This window comes from Mobula hypostoma, chromosome 30 (genome assembly GCF_963921235.1).
Source record: "Mobula hypostoma chromosome 30, sMobHyp1.1, whole genome shotgun sequence".
In the NCBI taxonomy this organism is placed as follows: domain Eukaryota; kingdom Metazoa; phylum Chordata; class Chondrichthyes; order Myliobatiformes; family Myliobatidae; genus Mobula; species Mobula hypostoma.
In genome coordinates this window covers 16,632,846-16,658,270 of record NC_086126.1, presented here as the reverse complement: position 1 = coordinate 16,658,270, position 25,425 = coordinate 16,632,846, and the positions used below count along the sequence as shown (strand labels likewise).

The 25,425-nt window shown below is 47.4% G+C and overlaps 1 protein-coding gene across 5 annotated transcripts in view; it reads right to left on the bottom strand.

The window, feature by feature from the left end:
• Window positions 1-25,425, bottom strand: part of atg2a (autophagy related 2A) — a 320,380-nt gene that overhangs the window by 230,748 nt on the left and 64,207 nt on the right. For 4 of the 5 annotated variants that reach the window (XM_063036273.1, XM_063036274.1, XM_063036276.1 and 1 more), the window contains exons 5-9: window positions 22,376-22,562; window positions 18,217-18,396; window positions 16,849-16,945; window positions 9,927-10,088; window positions 8,575-8,726 (exon numbers count right to left, since the gene is read on the bottom strand). In XM_063036273.1, coding sequence (XP_062892343.1) covers window positions 8,575-8,726; window positions 9,927-10,088; window positions 16,849-16,945; window positions 18,217-18,396; window positions 22,376-22,562 — 778 coding nt within the window. The remainder of the gene's footprint in view (window positions 1-8,574; window positions 8,727-9,926; window positions 10,089-16,848; window positions 16,946-18,216; window positions 18,397-22,375; window positions 22,563-25,425) is intronic. The other variant, XM_063036277.1, reaches the window with a different exon arrangement.

Sequence of the window (25,425 nt, the reverse complement as noted above, 5' to 3'; positions counted from 1 at the left end):
CGCTCTGTCTTATTAGTTGGGCAAGTGGTTCAATATATAGCGCAAAAAGGAGAGGAGAAATTGGGCATCACTGTCTAGTGCCTCTCTCTAAAATGAAGGAGTCAGAGAGGTCCCCATTTATCTTAATTCGGGCTGTAGGGCTGTCATATAGAGTCTGAATTACTTTAATAAACCTTTCTTGAAAGCCGAATCTTCCTAACACTCTGTATAGGAATGCCCAACTAACCGAATCAAAAGCTTTCTCAGCGTCCAATCCTACTACCATTGTCTCTGTCTCGTTCTTATTAACCTGTTCTAATATGTGCAGAGTTCTCCTTATGTTGTCCTGTGTTTGTCTTTGTTGAATAAATCCAGTCTGGTCTAAATGGATTAGGCCAGGTAAAAGCTTTTCCAATCTGCGCGCTAATATAGATGTAAATAGTTTGTAATCTAAATTAAGAACACTAATTGGCCGATAATTGCCACATTCTAGTTTATCTTTACCCTCTTTAGGAATAACTGAAATAATCGCTTCTCTCCAGGAAGGTGGAGTTTCTCCTCTCTGCAAGATCCAATTAAAGGTGTTAAGTAGTAATGGGGCTAACTGTGTCTTCAGGGACTTGTACCACTCTGAGGTAAACCCATCAGAACCCGGGGACTTTCCAGCCTTTAACCTAGAGATGGCCACGTTCAGTTCTTTGACAGTTACTGGTTCTAATAAACTTTCATTTTGTAAATCTGTAAGTTTAGGTAGATCTACAAAATTCAATACACTGTCTATATAGGGCTCATTGGGGGCCCGGAGTTGGGAGTACAGCTCTCGATAATACGTTTCAAAACTCTCTTGAATTTTCCCTATTGTACTCTCCACAAACTTTGTCTTTGGATTCTTTATTTTATGAATTGTATTGTCTGCTTGTTGTTTTCGTAATTTATATGCTAATAATCTAGCTGATTTACCTCCTACTTCATAATTCTTTTGTCTCAGGTAAAGAAAATTTCTTTGAGTTTCCAACGTATAAATATCATCAATTTCACTTTGCAATTTCCTAATTTCCTGTTTTCGATTTGAATTACTTTTGTTGCTATCTACAACTTGAAGTTGTTTTAATTTTCCTTGAAGGTCTGCTAATTTTTGTGCGTTGATTTTTTTCATGTGAGTAGTAATGGAAATAATTTTCCCTCTCAGTACAGCTTTCAATGTATCCCATAAAATCACTGGTGATGTTTCTCCCGTGTCATTAAGGTCTAGATATTCTTTGATTTCTCCCCTTAATCTCTCCATTACTTTTGGGTTATTGAGTATATGTGAGTTTAGCCTCCATAGTGTTTTCCTCATTTTCCTTTCCAGGATTAAAGACATAGAGACTGGGCTATGATCCGACAGATCAATTGTTGCAATATTACAGTTTTTTATCCTGAGTCTATCTGTATTAAAGATAAAGAAATAGTCTATCCTTGAATAGGCTGAATGAGGGAAAGAGTAATATGTATAGAAACATAGAAACATAGAAAATAGGTGCAGGAGTAGGCCATTCGGCCCTTCGAGCCTGCACCGCCATTTATTATGATCATGGCTGATCATCCAACTCAGAACCCAGCCTTCCCTCCATACCCCCTGACCCCTGTAGCCACAAGGGCCATATCTAACTTCCTTTTAAACATAGCTAATGAACTGGCCTCAACAGTTTGCTGTGGCAGAGAATTCCACAGATTCACCACTCTCTGTGTGAAGAAGTTTTTCCTAACCTCGGTCCTAAAAGGCTTCCCCTCTATCCTCAAACTGTGACCCCTCGTTCTAGACCTCCCCAACATCGGGAACAATCTTCCCGCATCTAGCCTGTCCAATCCCTTTAGGATCTTATACGTTTCAATCAGATTCCCCCTCAATCTTTTAAATTCCAACGAGTACAAGCCCAGTTCATCCAGTCTTTCTTCATATGAAAGACCTGCCATCCCAGGAATCAATCTGGTGAACCTTCTTTGTACTCCCTCTATGGCAAAGATGTCTTTCCTCAGATTAGGGGACCAAAACTGCACACAATACTCCAGGTGTGGTCTCACCAAGGCCTTGTACAACTGCAGTAGTACCTCCCTGCTCCTGTACTCGAATCCTCTCGCTATAAATGCCAGCATACCGTTCGCCTTTTTCACCGCCTGCTGTACCTGCATGCCCACTTTCAATGACTGGTGTATAATGACACCCAGGTCTCGTTGCACCTCCCCTTTTCCTAATCGGCCACCATTCAGATAATAATCTGTTTTCCTATTTTTGCCACCAAAGTGGATAACTTCACATTTATCCACATTAAATTGCATCTGCCATGAGTTTGCCCACTCACCCAACCTATCCAAGTCACCCTGCATCCTCTTAGCATCCTCCTCACTGCTAACACTGCCACCCAGCTTCGTGTCATCCGCAAACTTGGAGATGCTGCATTTAATTCCCTCATCCAAGTCATTAATATATATTGTAAACAACTGGGGTCCCAGCACTGAGCCTTGCGGTACCCCACTAGTCACCGCCTGCCATTCTGAAAAGGTCCCGTTTATTCCCACTCTTTGCTTCCTGTCTGCTAACCAATTCTCCACCCACACCAATACCTTACCCCCAATACCGTGTGCTTTAAGTTTGCACACTAATCTCCTGTGTGCGACCTTGTCAAAAGCCTTTTGAAAATCCAAGTATACCACATCCACTGGTTCTCCCCTATCCACTCTACTAGTTACATCCTCAAAAAATTCTATGAGATTCGTCAGACATGATTTTCCTTTCACAAATCCATGCTGACTTTGTCCGATCATTTCACCGCTTTCCAAATGTGCTGTTATCACATCTTTGATAACTGACTCCAGCAGTTTCCCCACCACCGACGTTAGGCTAACCGGCCTATAATTCCCCGGTTTCTCTCTCCCTCCTTTTTTAAAAAGTGGGGTTACATTAGCCACCCTCCAATCCTCAGGAACTAGTCCAGAATCTAACGAGTTTTGAAAAATTATCACTAATGCGTCCACTATTTCTTGGGCCACTTCCTTAAGCACTCTGGGATGCAGACCATCTGGCCCTGGGGATTTATCTGCCTTCAATCCCTTCAATTTACCTAACACCACTTCCCTACTAACATGTATTTCGCTCAGTTCCTCCATCTCACTGGACCCTCTGTCCCTTACTATTTCTGGAAGATTATTTATGTCCTCCTTAGTGAAGACAGAACCAAAGTAATTATTCAATTGGTCTGCCATGTCCTTGCTCCCCATAATCAATTCACCTGTTTCTGTTTGCAGGGGACCTACATTTGTCTTTATCAGTCTTTTCCTTTTTACATATCTATAAAAGCTTTTACAGTCCGTTTTTATGTTCTCTGCCAGTTTTCTCTCATAATCTTTTTTCCCCTTCCTAATTAAGCCCTTTGTCCTCCTCTGCTGAACTCTGAATTTCTCCCAGTCCTCAGGTGAGCCACTTTCTCTGGCTAATTTGTATGCTACTTCTTTGGAATTGATACTATCCCTAATTTCTCTTGTCAGCCACGGGTGCACTACCTTCCTTGATTTATTCTTTTGCCAAACTGGGATGAACAATTGTTGTAGTTCATCCATGCAACCTTTAAATGCCTGCCATTGCATATCCACCGTCAATCCTTGAAGTGTCATTTGCCAGTCTATCTTAGCTAATTCACGTCTCATACCTTCAAAGTTACCCCTCTTTAAGTTCAGAACCTTTGTTTCTGAATTAACTACGTCACTCTCCATGTTAATGAAGAATTCCACCATATTATGGTCACTCTTACCCAAGGGGCCTCTCACGACAAGATCGCTAATTAACCCTTCCTCATTGCTCAAAACCCAGTCCAGAATAGCCTGCTCTCTAGTCGGTTCCTCGACATGTTGGTTCAAAAAACCATCCCGCATACATTTCAAGAAATCCTCTTCCTCAGCACCTTTACCAATTTGGTTCACCCAGTCTACATGTAGATTGAAGTCACCCATTATAACTGCACACATTTCTAATTTCCTGTTTAATACCATCTCCGACCTCACTACTACTGTTAGGTGGCCTGTACACAACTCCCACCAGCGTCTTCTGCCCCTTAGTGTTACGCAGCTCTACCCATATCGATTCCACATCTTCCCGGCTTATGTCCTTCCTTTCTATTGCGTTAATCTCTTTTTTAACCAGCAACGCCACCCCACCTCCCCTTCCTTCATGTCTATCCCTCCTGAATATTGAATATCCCTGAACGTTGAGCTCCCATCCCTGGTCACCCTGGAGCCATGTCTCTGTGATCCCAACTATATCATAATCATTAATAACAATCTGCACTTTCAATTCATCCACCTTATTACGAATGCTCCTTGCATTGACACATAAAGCCTTCAGGCGCTCTTTTACAACTCTCTTAGCCCTTTTTAATGCTTGCCCTAGTATAATCTTTACTAGTAGGGTGTAATTCTCTCCAGACATCTATAATTCCCAACTCCTCCATCAATGAATTCACTTTCCGAGTCAGAGGTTTATTCTGAGGAACTATTCTTGAAGAATCTAATATAGGATTTAATCTAATATTAAAATCCCCTCCACAAATTACTACCCCTCGAGAACTGACCATTAGGTCAAAAATGTGTCTATAAAATGACCATTCACTACCTGGAGGAGCATAAACATTCAGCAATGTTATTTCTGTACCTTTTATTCTTCCTGTGATTTTTACAAACCGTCCTTCTTTGTCTCTAGTCTCTGAAATATGTTCATAATTAAGAGTACTTGATATTAAAGTAGCTACCCCTCTTTTGTGACTCAATTTATATGATGAATAAAATACATGCTTAAAGCCCATTCTTTTTAATTTTCCAAGTTCAGATTGGCTCATATGTGTTTCCTGGAGGAAAGCTATTTGTGCCCTCTCTTTTTTCAATTTAGACATAATCTTATTTCTTTTAATTGGATTCAAAACTCCATTAACATTATAGGAAATTATTTTTACCAATTCAGTTTGCATTTTTCTCTAGTAGAAGAAAAGCACTCTCCTTTTCTAACCAAACAGTAAGCAATCCCTTCACAACAGTAAACCAAGACATATAACCACACCCTAGACATTTCTGAACGTATAACATTTGAAAATTTTCCCCGACTTCCCACAGTGAGGCCTGAGCACCGACCCGCCTCAGTTCAGAGGGATAACCTCTATCTTCACCCTGTGTTAGAGGGCCCTCAGCAGTTTGAATAATCATAGAGAATTTTCTCCTATTTATGTCTCGACCATATTGCTATCATTCAAGTTATTCCGCCTAGTTTATTTTCAGTTACCAGTTTTCATTTTACTTTTAAGTCCGATTTACTCTTTTCAGTCATTTCTCTTAATTAATCTGTATTCTCTGTACATTCGCGTCTGAATATTTGCAGCTTTTCCTTGTAGTTTGACACTCTGGTTCGAGTGGAGCGTCCTCGCCCCACTAACTGCCACGACTTCTGCCGAATCCTCTCCAGTAGCGACTCCGGTTGGGTGATAACTTTAACAGGTAGTCCCCGGTCCACCAGGTCCAACGTTGCCTCCTCCACTGTAGCGTAAGTTTTTGTCCCTTCGTTGTAAAAGACTCTCAGCCAAGCTGGATACAGGGTCTGGAATCTGATGTTGTTTTCCTTCAGGACTCTCCGTGTTTCCGTATATTTCTTCCGTCTGGCAAGAATCCCCGGTGCGTAGTCGTAGTCTAAACCGATTTTGCAGTTGTTCCACATGAAACCTTTCTTTTGCCATGCTCTTTTAAGCACCTCTTCCTTCGTTCTGTAACTGAGAAATCTGATCAGAATCGATCTGGGCTGGGCGCCTGCCGGAGGCTGTGGTGCCAACGCGCGGTGAGCCCTTTCTATTTGTAGGTCCTTTGCGGCCGGTATATCAAGGTTCTCTCTAAGCAGCTTCTCCACGAAGGGAATCATCAATCCGGGTTTACCTTCAGTTCCTTCGGGAACTCCGTAGATCCTCACATTTTCCCTTCTCGAGCGGCCTTCTTGATCTATTAGTTTCCACTGGAGCTGGTCTTGTAGCTTCAGCATTTCTGCTATCACTTCCTCGGCGTTTTGTAGCTTCTCTTCAATTCCAACAATCCTCACTTCGGCTTCATCTATCCGCGAGTTAGTTTTTACTATTTCTCCTTTAATATCTTCCAGCTGTTTGCTGTTATCTTGTCGGAACTCACGAATCTCTCCGAGAATCAAAGACAGAGTCACCGATTCCCCCTCATTATCTCCGTCCTGGCTTGACGTGGGGGAGCTAGGCCCATCACCTTGCTGCATCTCTTTATGTTTATCAGCCTTCGAAGCGGACTTTTTATTCTTGTTCTTAGACATCATCCTTGCCCCTTTTATTAATATAGTTATGCAATATTAAGTATTTGTCTAAATTCGATTTTGGGGCAGTTTACCTTCTTTTTTGTCGAGAGACCTTTTCCTTACGCCGCCATTCCCTTGATGACCCGGAAGTCCCCCCCCAACGACATTAAATTTACCGGTGTATAATTTCCCGGATTACTTTTCGATCCTTTTTTAAACAACGGAACAACATGAGCCACTCTCCAATCCTCCGGCACCTCACCCGTAGACAGCGACATTTTAAATATTTCTGCCAGGGCCCCCGCAATTTCAACACTAGTCTCCTTCAAGGTCCGAGGGAACACTCTGTCAGGTCCCGGGGATTTATCCACTTTAATTTTCCTCAAGACAGCAAGCACCTCCTCCTTTTCAATCTGTACAGTTTCCATGATCTCACTACTTGATTTCCTCAATTCCATAGACTTCATGCCAGTTTCCTTAGTAAATACAGACGCAAAAAACCTATTTAAGATCTCCCCCATTTCCTTTGGTTCCGCACATAGCCCACCACTCTGATCTTCAAGAGGACCAATTTTATCCTTACAATCCTTTTGCTCTTAATATACCTGTAAAAGCTCTTTAGATTCAACTTTATTGTCATTGTGCCGAGTACAGATACAAAGCCAATGAAATGCAGTTAGCATCTAACCAGAAGTGCAAAGAATAATGTTATTTACAAAATTACAAAGTTCTAACCTCTTCAATCTTTCCCCCTTGTAACATCCTTGTAAATTTTCTCTTCACTCCTTCAACCTTATTTACATCTTTCCTGTAGGTAGGTGACCAAAACTGCACACAATACTCCAAACTTGACCTCACCAACGTTTTATACAACTTCAACATAACATCCCATCTCCTGCACTCAATACATTCATTTATGAAGGCTAAGATGTCAAAAGCTTTCTTTACAGATCTATCTACCTGTGACACCATTTTCAATGAATCATGTCCTGTATTACCAGATCCCTTTGTTCTACCCCACTCCAGTGCCAACCGTTCAACCTACCCTGGTTGATCCAATCAAGTGCAAAACCGCAGACTTGTCTGCATTAAATTCTATCTGCCAGTTTTCAGCCCATTTCTCCAGCTAGTCCAGATCCCACTGCAAGCTTTGATAACCCTCAGCCCCAGTCTTGGTGACATATAGATGACAAACAACAACAGACCCAGAACAGATCCCTGTGGCACACCACTAATCACAGGCGTCCAGTTAGAGAGGCAACCCTCTACTACCACTCTCAGGCTTCTTCTGCGAAGCCAATGAACTAAAGTCCAGTCTACTACCTCATCTTAAATGCCGAACAACTGAAGCTTCTTGACCAACCTCCCATGCGGGACCCTGTCAAAAGCCTTGCTAAAGTCCATGTGGAAAACATCCTTGCCTCCGTTGACTTTTCCTGCTAACTTCCTCAAAAAGCTCTCCAACACTGATTAGGCATGACTCACCATGCACAAAGCCATGGAGACTATCCTTAATTGGTCCTGGGACGCAGTGAACAGGGATTCATGGTTGTCCATCGTCACCCATCCACGACGCTGGACTTCAAAGGCCAAGTGCGGAGTGGAAGCTTAACCTTTAACTCCACCACCTCCCTACCTACCCTTCAACTCTACCTGATCTCCAATCCCACCACATCCCTACCTACCCTTCAACCCTAATCTGACCTCTAACCCCACCATACCCCTACTCTTCAACCCTAATCTGACCTCCAACCCCACCACACCCCACCCTTTAACCCTAATCTGACCTCTAACCCCACCATACCCCTACCCTTCAACCCTAATCTGACCTCCAACCCCACCACACCCCTACCCTTTAACCCTAATCTGACCTCTAACTGCCCTCTCAGTCTGAGACCATCGACATAAGAAACAACTAAGGCCAAGCCACAACCTCAATGGAGACTGCAGTTCAATGTTGTATTGACTGAAAGACACTCCCCTCCTCCAGTAAGAGATAGAATCTGGGGAATTTGATGGGAATGTTGGGAGAATAAACTGGGAGTAATTTAATTAGTGTAAGGATTGGGGATTAGTGTCAATGGGTGGTTCAGGATCAGCACGAACCTGAAGGGCCTTAAGGCCTGTTTCCCTGCTCTTGGAATCTTTAATGCCAATTCCTCTTAGCTCCCAAATCCTCAATCATTCGAAAGCCTCCCCCAACCCCGAGGGTAGAGAATTCGAGCGATTTGCCTCGAACTTGCTGCGCAAAGGAACTGCAGTTTACTCACGCCTGTGCCCAGCGAGGGCGCCTGCAGAGGGGAGCTGCTGTAATCACTGTACATTGAGCCTCCCAGGTCCACGTCCGACAGCTCGCTCACCGTCTGCACGGAGGCCACACTACTCGTCATCGGGGCCATGGAGAAGAACATCTCCGAAGACACTGGCGGAGGGAACAGGACGTTAAGGACAAGAGGCAACCACCAAAGCTTCACTCACTCACCTCACCCCAACCTCCATCACAGACCCCTTCCATCTGAAGCTGGGAAATTCTCCCGATGAACCAGCCAGTCACAGACAAGGCAAGGAATCGGAAATGTGGCGGACTACGGCGCCACAGAATTCCAGCGTCAGATTGTTTCCCGAGCAGTCGGCGCTCGTGGTAGGGAAGTGCGACTGGACAGTAGGAGCCGTCTGGCTGGCAGGCTAGGAGACGCAAGGGAGTGCAGACACTGGAATCTGGAGCAACGTACAATCAGCTGGTGGAGCAGCACTTGTGGGAGAAAATGGACTCTGAATATTCTGTATTCTGTTCTGTCATCTCAATGTCCTGATGCACGGAAGCGCGTCCCTGCATCTCCACCCTTCATCCCTCGCCTGTTCACCCTTGTCTCACCACTTCCACCTCTCTTCCTTGTACCGGCCACTCACTCTCGGCCCTGACACGGGGCTTCGACCCGAACCAAACAACAAGAGATTCCACAGGTGCTGGAAATCCAGAGTGACAGACATTAAACACTGGAGGAACTCGGCAGGTCAGGCAGTATCCTTGGACAGGAACAAACCCCAGTTTGGCTCCCCCCTTACCCATTCTCTTCCCCTCACCTATCACCTCCTCCCTCCTTTCCCTCATGGTCTACTCTCCTCTCCTTCCAGATTCAGTCAGAGCCCTTCAACTTTTCCAGCGAGCACTTCCCAGTTTTTCCACTTCATTCCCCTTCCTGCATCTTCGCCCTGACCTGGTCTCACCTGCCACTTGTACTCCCCCCACCCCCCGAAACACCCTCTTCTGGCTTCTGCCCCCTTCCTTTCCAGTCCTGAAGAAGGGTCAGGGCCCGAAATGTCCGTAGATGTTGTCTGACCTGCTGAGCTCCTCCAGCATTTGGTGGGTGCAGTTCTGGATTTCCAGCCTCTGCAGTCTCCTGTGCATCCAGCAGATTATTGGCTGTGAAAGTCAGGGCCTGACTGGCCCACCCAATATCCTTGATAAGGAACCCCACTCCCAGCCTTGACAGCCTCCGTCACCGAGCTTCTCCCACCCTCCCTTCAGAATCTGACCATCTTTCAGATGGATTCGGCATGGTATTGTGCTCCTGCCTGGGAAGGGGGCTCCCTGCTAACGCAGCCCGGGGACAGGCCTTACCCCCGTTCTCGGTGCCCGTGAGCGATTCGAACTCTTCGGCACGAGTGCGCGCCAGACTCTGGCCCGAGTGAAGCTGCTTGTTGAGGTCCTGCTCAATCAATTTGAAATCCTCAGGGTCGAGCGGCCGACTCTTGCTCAGCTTTTCCGTCAATCCACTCACCTCTGCAGCAGGGGAAGGGATAGAGGAGGTGGGCAAAATGGAGGAAACACAGCGGTTACAACACCTATCCACGTGGAGGCCAGGCCAGGTCGTTGGGTGTATTTAAAGTGGAGGTCGATAGGTTCTTGATTAGTCAGGGGGTCACAGGTCAAGGGGAGAAGACATGAGAATGGGGTTGAGGGGGAAAATAAATCAGACATGATGGAATGGTGGAACAGACTCGATGGGAGAGCGAGTTTGTAAATCTGGCGGGAGCATGTTGGGAATGGCGAGGGTGGGACACCGTGGGAGAAGTGGGGGACAGGTGGCAGAGAAGGAGTGTCAGGGGTGGGGGGTACAGACACACCCAGCCCTGAGACACCAGGCAAGGCCATTTGATCCCAAACAATTGGTTTATTGATCATTACAGAATGTCTCCCTGGTGCTTCCTGCTCCCTCCCCTCTCCCTTCCCCTTTTCCCAACCATGATTCCCCTCTCCCTGCCCCCTTCCCACTCTCAGTCCACAACAGAGACCCAGATCAGAATCAGGTTTATCATCACTCACACAAGTCATGAAATTTGTTTTTTTTCTTGCAGCAATAGTAATTACTGTGCAAGTCTTTGGCACTCCAGCTACATACAAACGTGCCCAAGACTTCTGCAGTTCTCTGTTCACGGTTGTGGAGAGATCCCGACCAAGTGAGGTGACAGGGTTCACTCTCCTGACTGAACTGAATGAGTTCTGACAGACTGGCAATACAGTATTGAGCCTGGAGTTATTCACCACAGAAACAGGTCATTCCGCCCAGTCTCGGACCAGAGGACACAGTTGGAGTGGGTGTGGAGAGGATGTTTCCTGTAGTGGGGGAGTCTAGGACCAGAGGACACAGATAGAGTGGATGTGGAGAGGGTGTTTCCTATAGTTGGGCAGTCTAGGACCAGAGGACACAGATAGAGTGGGTGTGGAGAGGATGTTTCCTATAGTGGGGGAGTCTAGGACCAGAGGACACAGATAGAGTGGGTGTGGAGAGGATGTTTCCTATAGTGGGGGAGTCTAGGACCAGAGGGCACAGATAGAGTGGATGTGGAGAGGATGTTTCGTGTAGTGGGGGAGTCTAGGACCAGAGGACACAGATAGAGTGGATGTGGAGAGGATGTTTCGTGTAGTGGGGGAGTCTAGGACCAGAGGACACAGATAGAGTGGATGTGGAGAGATTGTTTCGTGTAGTGGGGGAGTCTAGGACCAGAGGACACAGATAGAGTGGATGTGGAGAGGATGTTTCGTGTAGTGGGGGGAGTCTATGACCAGAGGACACAGATAGAGTGGATGTGGAGAGGATGTTTCGTGTAGTGGGGGAGTCTAGGACCAGAGGACACAGATAGAGTGGATGTGGAGAGGATGTTTCGTGTAGTGGGGGAGTCTAGGACCAGAGGACACAGATAGAGTGGATGTGGAGAGGATGTTTCGTGTAGTGGGGGAGTCTAGGACCAGAGGGCACAGATAGAGTGGATGTGGAGAGGATGTTTCCTATAGTGGGGGAGTCTAGGACCAGAGGGCACAGATAGAGTGGATGTGGAGAGGATGTTTCCTATAGTGGGGGAGTCTAGGACCAGAGGACACAGATAGAGTGGATGTGGAGAGGATGTTTCGTGTAGTGGGGGAGTCTAGGATCAGAGGACATTGCTGGTGGGGAGGATGCTGCCCCCCAGTGTTCACTCAGCAGAAGACAAGCTGACTGCAACAACATTGATGGACTCCAGATCCTGGACTTTATGTGTGACTGTACTTTCCTGATATCTTACATGTGCCTTGTGCTGTGTGTGACTGTTGCTACTGTGTTTTGCACCTTGGCCCCAGAGTTTCATTTGGCTGTATTCATGTATGGTAGAATGATAATCAACCTTGTTACCGTTTCATGGCATTTTGCTGTTGAGTCACTGATGCATTTTCTCCACTGCAAACTTGACCGGAAACCAGGGAGGATATACCAATGCTTCAGAACTTGGCAAAGCTGGTCAAAGTCCAACCCTACATCCCAGTTGTGAGAGGTGGATACGGTAAGAGCTGCGGTGAAGCTGAAAAGGCCAATCCCCTGTAGAGTGGATACGATGGATTACAGAAACATTGATGAACTCCAACCAGACCGTCGACTGTGGACGATGGAGATGGACGATCATCAATGGTCTGTGCCCCATTGGGAGCTGAGGGCCAAGAACAAGTTGGTCAGGGTGTAGAGTACAAAAGTTGGGAAGTCACGTCACAGGTATTTCACCTTTTTTAACTTTTTCAGCTAATTGATGCAGCTGCTTAATTGGGCCAAAATTGGATTCCCCTCTATCTGGGTAGACAGGGACTGATTAGGGACAGTCAACATGACTTTGTGCCTGGTAGGTCGTGCCTGATCAAACTTTTGCGAGGAAGTTACCAGGAAAGTCAATGAAGGCAAGGCATTGGATGTTGACTACACGGCCTTTAACAAAGCATTTAACAAAGTTAAGAGGTTGGTCAAGAAGGTTCGGTCCCTGGGGATTCAAGATGAGGTTATAAATTGGGTTAGACAGTGTCCGCGAAAGAAGCCAGAGAGTGGTAGTAACACACACAAAATGCTGGAGGAACTCAGCAGGCCAGGCAGCAGCTACGGAAAAGAGTACAGTCGACATTTCGGGCCAAGACCCTTCATCAGGACTGCTAAAGTTAACAAATTTCACGACAAGTGCCAGTGATAATAAACCTGATTGGGGACGTAGTGGACAGCGAGGGAGGGTATCAAAGCTTGCTGCAGTACTGGTCCCGAATGTGTCCTAATTAACCAGAATCCACGGCACATGACTGAAGTTAATCAGTATGCTGACAGGAGAGTTGTGGATAATGAGGAAGGCCGTGAAAAGATACAGCAAGATGTAGACCTGTTGGAGATATGGGCAGGGCAAAGGCCAACAGAGTTTAATCCAGGCAAGTGAGAGGTGTTGCACTTTGGGAAGTGTACAGTAAATGGTAGGTCACTGGGAACACTGATGTACAGAGAGACCTTGGGGAGCAAGTCCATAGCTCCCTGAAAGTGGCTCCACAGGTAGATGGGATGGTGAATAAGCCGTATGGTAGGCTTGCCTTCACTGTGTGGGTCATGGAGTAGAGAGTCATCAGTCACGTTGCAGCTGTAAACACAGGTGGAGAGCTGTGTGTGCAGCTTTGGACGTCCCGTTCCAGGAAGGAGGTGGAGGCTCAGGCTCCACACAACAGTGCAGGATGAGGAATGGATTTGAGGGCATGAGCCAGGCCGAGAGGTTAAACTTGTGCAGAGGGAGCTAACGGAGAAGATGAAGCTGGCTGAAGAGGAAGCCAGGAGTGTGCTGGAGAACAAGTTTGGGCAGAGTAACCCATGGGAGGGGTGAAGGACATCACTGGCTTCAATCAGCCTAGCTGGAGAGCCTCGGAATGCAGCTGCGAATGGGCTGAGATAAACCAATTCTTCAACAGGTTTGACAATTGCCCTCCTGTTCATACTCCCCTCAGCACCAGTCCAGGTGCCCAGGTACCCAATGCTTCCTCAGCACCAATGCCTCCCCTCCTCCCTCCAGTTCAACATGTAGATGAACAGAAAGGTCTCGGCCCAAAACAATGACTGTACTTTTTTGCAGAGACGCTGCCCCCAGCATTTTGTGTGAGTTGCCACCACTGTCCACACCCCCTCCTTCCCCTGCACGACAACTGCTATCGACCCGATCTTCACCTTCCCTGGCCCCCAACATCCACAACTCCCCAGTCATCGTGGACTCACCCTCACTACTGAGCAGGTGAGAAGGGCTGCGGGGAAACCCAGACATGACAAAGCATTGGGACTGGACGGTGTGAACCCCAAGGTCCTGCAGGAGTGTGCTGAGGAGCTGTGTGTGGAGTTTTCCAGCGCAGTTTCTGAGTCTCAGCCTGGAAAGGGTCCCGACTGTGTGTAAAACATCTTGTGTGGCCCCAGTATCCAAGAAGGGCCGACTGAAAGGCTGGAATGATGACCATCCTGGGACTCTGACCTCACACCTCATGAAGACCCTAAAGAGGCTGAGTCCTGGCTCACCTCCGAGCCCTGGTCAGGTCAGCCTTCCAATCCCTGCAGTTTTCCTACTAGGAGCAGATTGGAGTCGACGATGCTGTCATCTACCTGCTGAACAGCCGACTCCCATGTGGATAAGCAGAACAGCACTATCAGGATCTGCTTGTTGATTTTTCAGGTGTCTTCAATACCGTACAGCCCTCTTTTCTGGGGGGAAAGCTCCATTCAGTGCAGGGTGGCACTTCCATTCTATCCCGGATAATGGCCTGCCTCGTTGGCAGACCACAGTTTGTGCAGCTTCACAGCGGTGTGTCAGACATGGCTCTAAGCAGCATTGGCTCCCTCCCTGTCTATGCTGTGTACCTCAGACTTTAGATACATCTTCTGCAGAAATTCTCTGATGAACCAGCAATAGTTGAGGGAAGACAGGAGATGAATACAGAGGACTTCCCTGAATAGTATGAGCTGCATCATCTGCAGCTCAGCATCAGTAAGACAGAGGAGACGGTGGTGGACTTCAGGAAGACTGAGCCTACACTGCTCCCTGTTACCATTGATGGTGAGGATGTGGATGCGGTGAGGACCTACACTTACCTGGGGGTGCACCTGGATGACAGACTCGAGTGGAGACCGACACAGAGACTGTGTACAGGAAGGGCCTGAGTCACCTCTACTTCCTGAGGAGACTGAGATCCTTTCGAGTGTGCAGGCCTCTACTTCACATGTTCTACCAGTCTGTTGTCACCAGTACAACCTTCTACGTGGTGGTGTGCCAGGGCAATGGCATCAACACGGGTGATGCCAACAGGCTCGATAAACTCATTAGAAAGGCTGGCTCTGTTACAGGAGTCAAACTGGACTCACTGGAGGCCGTGGTAGAACAAAGGACCCTACAGAAAATCCTGGCAATTCTGGACAATGTTTCTCACCCTCTGCATGCCACCTTGGCTGAACAGAGGAGCACTTTTAGTAATAGACTGAGACAACTGCACTGCTCCAAAGAGCTCTCTATGAGGTCATTCTTACCCTCAGCCGCAGGCTCTATAATGAGTCAACCTGTAACTGGGGAAGTGACGACCCCTTCCTGTTAGACAGTTATTAACCTCTGTTTACCAGAACTCTGTTTAAACTCTGTTTACCACACCCTGCTATCGTGGACACGCTGTGCAATACTACCATCACTTCTTATCTGGAAGGCGCAAATGTGCACCCATTACTGTGTAATATTGCACTGCCATCTTATTAGTGTGAACGTGGAAACCTCATAAAGCTTGTAAACTTTGACTTGTCAATCTTCTATATCTTATTTTTAAGGTGACTTTTTTAATTCTTTCATACTTCTCTTTAATGTTTGTATATCTGTGCACTTGTAATGCTGCTGTGACACTGTAATTTCCTTTGGCATCAATAAAGACTGGACACCCCCCCTCCCCCCACCGGGGTCAGACACAGAGTGAAGCTCCCTCTACACTGTGTATGATGAGATACTGCAGAAAGAGCTTCACTCTGTATCTGACCCCAGGAGTGTGTGATTAGATAGCATAGAGAGAGTTTCACTCTGTGTCTGACCCCAGGAGTCTGTGATGGGACAGTGTGGAGGGAGCTTCACTCTGTGTCTGACCCTGGGAGTGTGTGATGGGACAGTGTGGAGGGAGATTCACTCTGTGTCTGACCCCGGGAGAGTGTGATGGGACGGTGTGGAGGGAGCTTCACTCTGTGTCGGACCCCTGGAGTGTGTGATGGGACGATGTGGAGAGAGCTTCACTCTCTGGCTGACCGCGAGTGTGTGTGATGGGACAGTGTGGAGGGAGATTCACTCTGTGTCTGACCCCCGGAGTGTGTGATGGGACGGTGTGGAGGGAGCTTCACTCAGTTTCTAACCAGTGATTGTATGATGGGATGGAGTAGAGGGAACTTCACTCAGTTTCTAACCTGTGATTGTACAATGGGATGGTGTAGAGGGAACTTCATTCAGTTTCTAACCTGTGATTGTACAATGGGATGGTGTAGAGGGAACTTCACTCAGTTTCTAACCTGTGATTGTACAATGGGATGGTGTAGAGGGAACTTCACTCAGTTTCTAACCCGTGACTGTACAATCGGATGGTGTAGAGGGAACTTCAGTCAGTTTCTAACCAGCGATTGTACAATGGGATGGCATAGAGGGAACTTCACTCAGTTTCTAACCAGTGATTGTACAATGGGATGGTGCAGAGGGAACTTCACTCAGTTTCTAACCTGTGATTGTACAACGCGATGGTGTAGAGGGAATTTCACTCAGTTTCTAACCAGTGATTGTACAATGGGATGGTGTAGAGAGAACTTCACTCAGTTTCTAACCTGTGATTGTACAATGGGATGGTGCAGAGGGAACTTCACTCAGTTTCTAACCTGTGATTGTACAATGGGATGGTGTAGAGGGAACTTCACTCAGTTTCTAACCTGTGATTGTACAATGGGATGGTGTAGAGGGAACTTCACTCTTCATCTACGTCTCCCTACTCTGGTAATCAGATTTCCTGCCGCATCCCAGTGATGAGTGGGGACCGTCAGTCACTTGTCCACGGAGTGTGGGTAGACGGCAGAATCTGCAGACAGTCGATGGGAACGTGGGGAGAACAGGATTGGTGTCGTTGGGTGAGGACAGACTGTGTGGGCCGAAGGGCCTGTTTCAAACAGTATGACTCTATGACACTTTCAGAGTCCCAAGGGAGTTGATGTTCTTGTGAAACTCACCTGAAAGGCTCAGTGTGCCGAGAAGATCTGTCAAGTTGGAGAGCTGGTGAGGACTGATGAACAAGTGCAGTGAGCCCATCTTTCCATCCAGTTCCAACTGGAAGGAGAAGTGACAGCCGTCAACACATATTCAGTGACGAACATTAACTGAGGAACAAGCAGGCGAACGTGAGTAACACACAGAAAAGAGTGTCGGGAAGTGCACAGTCGCGCACTTTGTGGAAGGAATTAAAACACAGTCTATTTTCTACAGGGAGAAAATTTGAAATCCGGGGTGCAAAGGGATTTGGGAGTCATCAGGCCTTTCGAGCTCGGAAGTAGGAGTAAGGAAAGGGAATGGCTGGGGAGGTAGGCATCCCAATGCTGTTAGCCTTCCCAAATCAACACAGCTGGTGGACTGGACGGGAAGAATGAATGGCCTTGGGATCTCCCAGCTGAGCTTTTTGGCTGTCTTATATCTAAGGCAATTCAGATCGTGGGGCAACCCGGGGTCTGAAGGGGTTCTGAGTCAGTGGTCACTCAGGGTTTGGGGCGATCCAGGTCGAGGCAGAGTTCTCGGAGACCATGGGGGTGAGGGTTACAGATCCTTGTGGTTCACCACTTATCTGGAAGGAGTGGATGTAACACACACAAGACACTGGAGGAACTCAGCAGGTCAGGCAGCATCTACAGAGAGGAATAGCCAGTTGACGTTTCGGGCCGAGACCCTTCATCAGGACCAGGGAAAAGGAGCAGATGCCAGAATAAGCTGGTGGGAAGAGGCTGAGTTTGCTGTGTGCTGTCCTTTGTGGGTGTTGCTGAAGATTTCCAGTCAGTGCAGAACCTCTGCTTGAACAGACTCCAACACAGGAGTTTGGGCAACAACTACCACAGCCCACAGCAGAGTGACAGAAAGACGCTATGCAGAAGATTTACAGACAGTACACCTAACAATGAGCACAAGGCCAGTGTGCAGGTGCAGCAAGTAACAGGGAAAGCCAAAGGAATGTAGTTGTTTCATGCTACCAGTACCAAGCGTGGAATTCGCTACGATATGCCTCAGTTTTGTAAGGTGTTGGTAAGATCACATCTGCAATCCCTTTCATCCAGTACTCATGGGACACTGGTAGTGCTGGACAGAGGACACAGGAATCAGGACCCCATGTGTGGGAAGGGGTTGGGGAAACGGGGACCACCCCTGAGCTGGAAGAAGAGCGCAGCAAACACTGTCTGTGGAGTCACAGACGATCGGTGATGCCTTCAGCACGGACAGACCAACCTGTCGGCCTCATTCATTTCTTTCACAAGAGTCAGATTTTTACTATAATTCAAAATGAACTCTATTTATAATAAAAAAAAGACACTCTGCTAGTACAGTCTGTCAGTTACCTTCGGTCCAGGGAGAGCATCATTCTGCTTGAGTTTCATGGTCATCTCCACGCAGCCCGTACAGCTGCCGATCTGCACCAGCTGAGAAGGTACCACCGCAGACCTCCGCTCCGCAGTCCTGCTGCCGGTGTCGGGGGGATGGTCGGGCTCCTCACCGGGCTCGGCGTTGGGTTCCTCCTGCTGCGGAGAAATAGCCAACACGCTCTGAACGGCACAGTTTAAAGTGTCGAGGGTGGAGCAAGCTCGCTTCAGCTCTGCAGCTGTCAGCCTGGCGCTCTGATTTACAGGAACGATTGCTGTGTCCAGAGGAGGTCCACAAGAAGGGAAGGGCTCACACTGAGGAGTGTTTCAATGGCACTGAGACTGTACTCACTGGAAGATCCCCCCATGCAGGAAGAGATTGCACCTTGCTTTATACCCTTCAAGACTTCCGTTTTACCTCGTTACCTTTGGCCGAGACACACGTAGTTTAAAAGCGGGTGTATAAGGTGGAAAACATCCTTCACCGGTATCTAACCTTAACAATGTGCATTCAGAATCGAGACAAAATATCAGCTAGTAAGGGGATGTCAGGCCATTACTACATTCCAAGCTACACCCAAACTTCCATTTTCTGTTACACATTATAGCATGTATCAAGGAGGAATCAGAATTAATTCCCTAACATACTTTAAACCTACACCTTCTGGTTTTAGGCTCCTCCCCTCTCCCCAATATTGATCTTATTTATTTCCTCGTGGCTTTATAAACCTCGCTACAGTCACCCCTCAGCCTCTACACTCCAGGGAAAACATCCCACCTCTCCTTACAACGAGAGCCCTCCAGTCCCAGCTCGAGTTGTCTCTGCATCCTTTCCAAATTTCTGTAGACGCAGAGTGGAAAATCCTACAAAAAGTTGTGCATTCAGCCCAGTCCATCACAGGTGAAGCCTCCTCACCATTAAGCACGTCTACAACATGGAGCGCTATTGCAGGAAAGCAGCACCCAGGACATGCTCTCTTCTCGCTGCTGCTATCGGGAAGGAGGTACGGGAGCCTCAGATCCCACACCACCAGGTTCAGGAACAGTTATTACCCCTCAACCATCAGGCTCCTGAACCAGTGTGGATAATCTCACAACAATGAGCCAATTCCACACCCTCCCTACAGACTCACTTTTAATGACTATGTTCTCAGTATTATTTTCGTTTGTATTGTTTTGCACATTGGTTATTTGTCCAGCTTTTTGTTATGTTTTGTTTTTAAATTCTATTGCAGTTCTTTTCTCCTGTGAATGTCTGCAACTAAACTAATGTCAGGGTGGTATATGGTAACAAATTCGTACTTTGATAATAAATTTACTTTGAATTTTGAACTTTCCAGATTCATGACACTCTCCCAGTCTCAGTCGCATACTTTCGATAACCTGCACATGACGGAGACAAATTTCTGACAAAAAAAGTCGAAGACTGACACCAGACCCCAGGTAACGTGGAGATAAACCTGGGGAGACTTTGACCTCTGGTCCAAGTGGCTGCACTGGCTGCAGCCGAAGAGCACTGCTGACTGCTTACTCAATCCCCTCCGCTAGGTTAATCCCTGGAGTTAGGGCTCACCCAAAGGAGGTGTGAGGTGCTCCTTCCCTCCGCTAGCCTGCAGGTCACCCTGGGGCAAGGTATAGCTCCTGCTTAGCCCCTGGTCAGGGTCACGTGAAGCCGTGGGATCAGGTGGTGGATGGTCGTATGATCAGCCGGTGCAGATCACAAGTCCTGGTTATGTGACCACTGACACCAGGCAGACAATCTCTGACGAGTATTGATAATGATTGGGGTCACCCAACTTGTAAAGACACTGCCCAGAAGATGGCAATGGCAAACCACTTCTGCAGAAATATCTGCCAAGAACAATCATGGTCATGGAAAGACCACAATCACCCATGTCGTACGACACGGCAGAAAATGACGAAGATCAGGACAATCCTATTGGAATTGTGCCTCAGTTTCCAATTTCCTCTCTCTACCAGCTTAGTGACTCAGAATTTCACTCTGACCAAGTGGAAAATGCCAGCGACACTCAGCGGGTCGGGCAGCATCTGTGGAGGGAGAGGCAGCGTTAACGCTGCAGGTTGGTGAACTGGGAAAGGGGTGGCGAGGAGCACGGGTTTGTTTCAGGTGGCAGAGGGAATGCCTTTGAATTGGGGGGGGGGTGGCCACAGCTGTTGAGGTGACAGAGCTCGTCGCACATGGGGGGGGGTGGGGGGCTGGAATTTGAAACTTGCTGCCTGAGGTGTTGCTGGAAACAGAGACTCACAATATACGAGCATCTAGACCAGTGGACCAGGGGCTCCCAACCTTTTTTATTCCTTGGACCCCAGGCTGGGAACTCGTGCTCCAGACGAGTCTGTGAATCGCCAAGCAAGAGGCGGCTACATGGGGCAACGGGACAAACTTGGGCTAGTTTTGTATTTGCCCAGTCTCTCTTCGTTTGTACACCGGTTGTCTGTCCGTCTTTGTGTGTGGCTTTTCACTGTATTTCTTTGTCCTACTGTGAATGCACGCAAGAAAGCAAATCTCAGGGTTGTATATCGGGACATATGCGTACTTTGATAAATTTACTTTGAACTTTAGTTTGTCCAACCTCACCTGACACCCTTCTCTTCCTCAGCAATTCAAACACTCGCCCAGATGCTTTTCAGACGCAAGTCTCTGTCTCCACCACGCCGTCAGGCAGCGTGTCCGAGATTCAAGGCTCTGTCACCTGGACAGTGTGGTCACCCCCTCTCAAAGGCATTCCCTGTTCTCCCGTCAGCCACCTTAAACAAGCCCATTCCACCCCCTCCCTCCCTTTCCCAGTTCACCGACCTGCACCGGTACACTGCCTCCCCACCTCCCCCCTCCCTGCAGATGCTGCCTGACCTGGAGTGCCCCTGCATTTTCTGTTCAGTCAGGAGCGGAGGTCTGAAAGAGGTCTAACAGATGACGAGAGGCACAGATAGAGTAGACAGCTGGTATCTTTTCCCCAGGGTGGAAATGCCTCATATCACAGTGCAAGCTTTTAAGCTGAGAGGGGTTAAGTTCAAAGGAGATGTGTGGGCAAGGTTTTTTTTTGGTTAGGCAGTAGAGTGGTGGATTTCTGGAATGAGTTGTCTGGGGTGGTGATGGAGGCAAATATGATAGAGCGGGGCTGTAGTGGAGAGCGAGGAAGACCAAAGCTTGCAAAGTGATCTGGACCAGCCGGAAAAACAGGCAGAAAAATGGCCGATGGAATTTAATGCAGACAAGTGCGAGGTGTTGCACTTCAGTAGGACCAACCAGGGTCGGTCTTACACAGTGAGGGGTATGGCACTGAGGAGTGTTGTAGAACAAAGGGGTCTGGGAATACATGTCCATAATTCATTGAAAGTAGCATCACAGGTAGATTGGGTCGTAAAGAAAGCTCTTGGCACATTGGCCTTCATAAATCAAAGTACTGAGTACAGGAAGTGGGATGTTATGTTCTAGTTGTATAAGACATTGGTGAGACATAATTTGGAGTGTTGTGTTCAGTTTTGGTCACCTCCCTACAGGAGAGATGTAAATAAGATTGAAAGAGTGCAGAGAAAATTTACAGGGATGTTGTTGGAATTTGAACTGAGTTATAGGGAAAGATTAAATAGGATAGGACTTCATTCCTTAGAAAGTAGAAGGGTGAGGGGAAATTTGATAGAGGTATACAAAATTATGATGGATATAGATAGGGTAAATGCAAGCAGGTTTTTGCCACTGAGGTTGGGTGGGACTACAAGTAGAGGTTAAGGCTGAAAGGTAAAATGTTTCGGGGAACACGAGGGGAAACTTCTTCACTCAGAGTTCTGAGAGAGTGGAACGAGCAGCCAGTGCAAGTGGTGGATGAGAGCTCACTTTAAACGTCGAAGAGAAGTTTGGACAGGTACACGGGTGGGAAGGTATATATGCCAAGTCGATGGAAGTAGGCAGATTAATGGTTCGGTAACACAGTCGTGGCCCTGGGACCGTGCCTTGCAGAGCACGTTGGCTTTCCCTGCACACGCAGATAGCACGATAGTATAATCTTGGCGACTGCATCCAACACCAAGACGCCGGTGCACTCTCAAAGGTGAGATGTTCAGCCCTGTTAATGCGCTTACTGCCCATTGCACCTCTGTTCCTTATTTCAGTCCTCACCTGCGGTACAGGCGATGATAGTGGGGGATCCACTTCCTGCTCAAAGACATCCTCGTAATGTACCAGCACGCCGGAAAACTGTAGCACCTTGTGAACGAACGCAGGGGGCTGGTGGATGTCGATGGGTATGGGGTCCTTCTTCGACGTGCTGACTGAGTCCTTCACAGCTTCGTCACAGTACTCCAACCTGCAGACGAGGACATGTTAGAACTGCCCGCCGCACAATGAAGAAACAGCCCGTTCCGCAGACGGCTGCCGGGGCTGGAAACCAGATTACCAGTGGTTTCCTAAGAGCAGCAAAGTAACTGTCGACCTCGGCACCCACCAGTGGGATCTGATGAGGCCCAACTGCAGGACGCAAGCACCACAGAGGCACACACAGAACAAATTGCTCTCCCATTTTAGGCGCAAACACGAGGAAATCTGTAGATGCTGGAATTTCAAGCAACATACATAAAAGTTGCTGGTTCTTTTTCATACATTCTTTTTCTCTCTCTCCTTTCTCTCCCTCTGTCCCTCTGACTATACCCCTTGCCCATCCTCTGGGTTTTTCCCCCCTCCCCTTTTCCTTCTCCCTGGGCCTCCTGTCCCATGATCCTCTCGTATCCCTTCTGCCAATCAACTGTCCAGCTCTTGGCTCCATCCCTCCCCCTCCTGTCTTCTCCTATCATTTCAGATCTCCCCCTCCCCCTCCCACTTTCAAATCTCTTACTAACTCTTCCTTCAGTTAGTCCTGATGAAGGGTCTCGGCCCAAAACGTCCTAGAGATGCTGCCTGGCCTGCTGCGTTCACCAGCAACTTTTATGTGTGTTGCTCCCATTTTAGGACTAATTTTACAATCATTAATGCCTAGAAGTTTAATTTCAATGCGGGTCCATAATTCATTGAAAGTGGCTTCCCAGGGAGAAGGGGTCATTGAGAAAACTTTCAGCAAATTGGCCTTCATAGATCCAAGTATTGAGTAAAGGAGATGGGATGTCATGTTGAAGTTGTATAAGACATTGGTGAGGCCTAATTTGGAGTATTGCGTGCAGTTTCGGTCACCTACCTACAGGAAAGATGTAAACAAGATTGAAAGAGCACAGGGAAAATTTACAAGGAAGTCGCCAGGACTGGAGGAGCTGGGTTATAGGAAAAGATTGAATAGGTTAGGACTACATTCCCAAGAACATAAAAGATTGAGGGGAGATTTATTAGAAGTATACAAAATTATGAGGGGTATAGATAAGGTAAGTGCAAGCAGGCTTTTTCCACTGAGGTTAGGGGAGACTACTGGAGGTCATGGGTTAGGGGTGAAAGGTGAAATGTTCAAGGGGAACATGAGGGGAAACTTCTTCAGTCAGAGAGTGGTGAGAGTGTGGGACGAGCTGCCAGCACAAGTGGTGGATACGAGCTCGATGTCAACATTTAAGAGAAGTTTGTGTCGGTACATGGATGGACTGCTGTGGTCCCAGCGCAGGTCGATGCAACTAAGCAGATTAAATGGTTCGGCATAGTATGGACGGGCCGAAGATCTATTCTGGGCTGTACTTTTCTTTGGCTCAATGACAATGTAAGTAACAATCCCTTCCAAAGCAAGAAGGTTGTGTGGGGACTGCCAAGGTAACCTTTTCAGCATTGTTCAAACAAAAGCAAAATTGACAAAGACTCTTTAGTGAGGGGATGGGGAAATGACATGGGCCTAATTTTTTTAAATGCATCACTTGCTTTAGCAACAGCATGGTTCCTCTGGGTTGCATGGGAAAGAAAATAAAACCCCCTCCCCCCTTTATACTGTTCCAAAGTACATACATGTCACCATATACAACCAGGGGGTTCATTTTCTCGTGGGCATACTTAGCAAATCTATAGAATAGTAACTATAACAGGATCAATGAAAGTCTGCCCAACCAGGGCACTCAACAAGAGGGCAGAAGACGATAAACTCTACCACCGCAAATATAAATAAACATCCAGAACATGAGATGAAGAGTCCTTGAAAGTGAGTCCGTTGGTTGTGGGAATATTTCAGTGATGGGGCAAGTGAAGTTATTGTCAGACATGTTCAGAACAAAATAAATTTAAAGATGGCTCAAAATTAGACGCACAGCATTAAGTGATCATATTTAGAGCAGTGGAACTGGAAAAAGACCACCTTCTCCAGTTTTGCTGAGGTTTCATATTCATTCATTACGTGTCGTGCCATATGACCTGGGCAACCATGGTATTTCCAGAACCATGATTGTTCTTGGCAAATTTTTCTACAGAAATGGTTTGCCGTTGCCATCTTCTGGGCAGATTCTGTACAAGACGGGTGACCCCAGTGATGATCAATACTCGTCAGAGAGTGTTTACCTGGTGTCAGTGGTCACATAACCAGGACTTGTGATCTGTACCGGCTGCTCATACGACCATCCACCACCTGCTCCCACCGCTTCGGGGGCTAAGCAGGTGCTACACCTTGCCCAAGGTTGACCTGCAGGACAGCGGAAGAAAGGAGCACCTCACTCCTCCTTCGGTAGAGACATGTCTCCACCCCGCCACACACAGGTTTTACTTTATTTATTTATTTAGAGATAAAACACGGACAGACCCTTCCGGCCCAATCATCCCCACCATCCAGCATCCCACAGCACAATTCACAACGACCATCCCACGGCACAATTCACAACAACCATCCCCCACCACAATTCACAACGACCAAACCACGGCACAATTCACAACGACCATCCCACGGCACAATTCACAACGACCATCCCCCACCACAATTCACAATGACCATCCCCCACCACAATTCACAACGACCAAACCACGGCACAATTCACAACGACCATCCCCCACCACAATTCACAACGACCAAACCACGGCACAATTCACAACGACCATCCCCCACCACAATTCACAACGACCAAACCACGGCACAATTCACAACGACCATCCCCCACCACAATTCACAACGACCATCCCCCACCACAATTCACAATGACCAAACCACGGTACAATTCACAACGACCATCCCCCACCACAATTCACAACGACCATCCACCACCACAATTCACAACGACCAAACC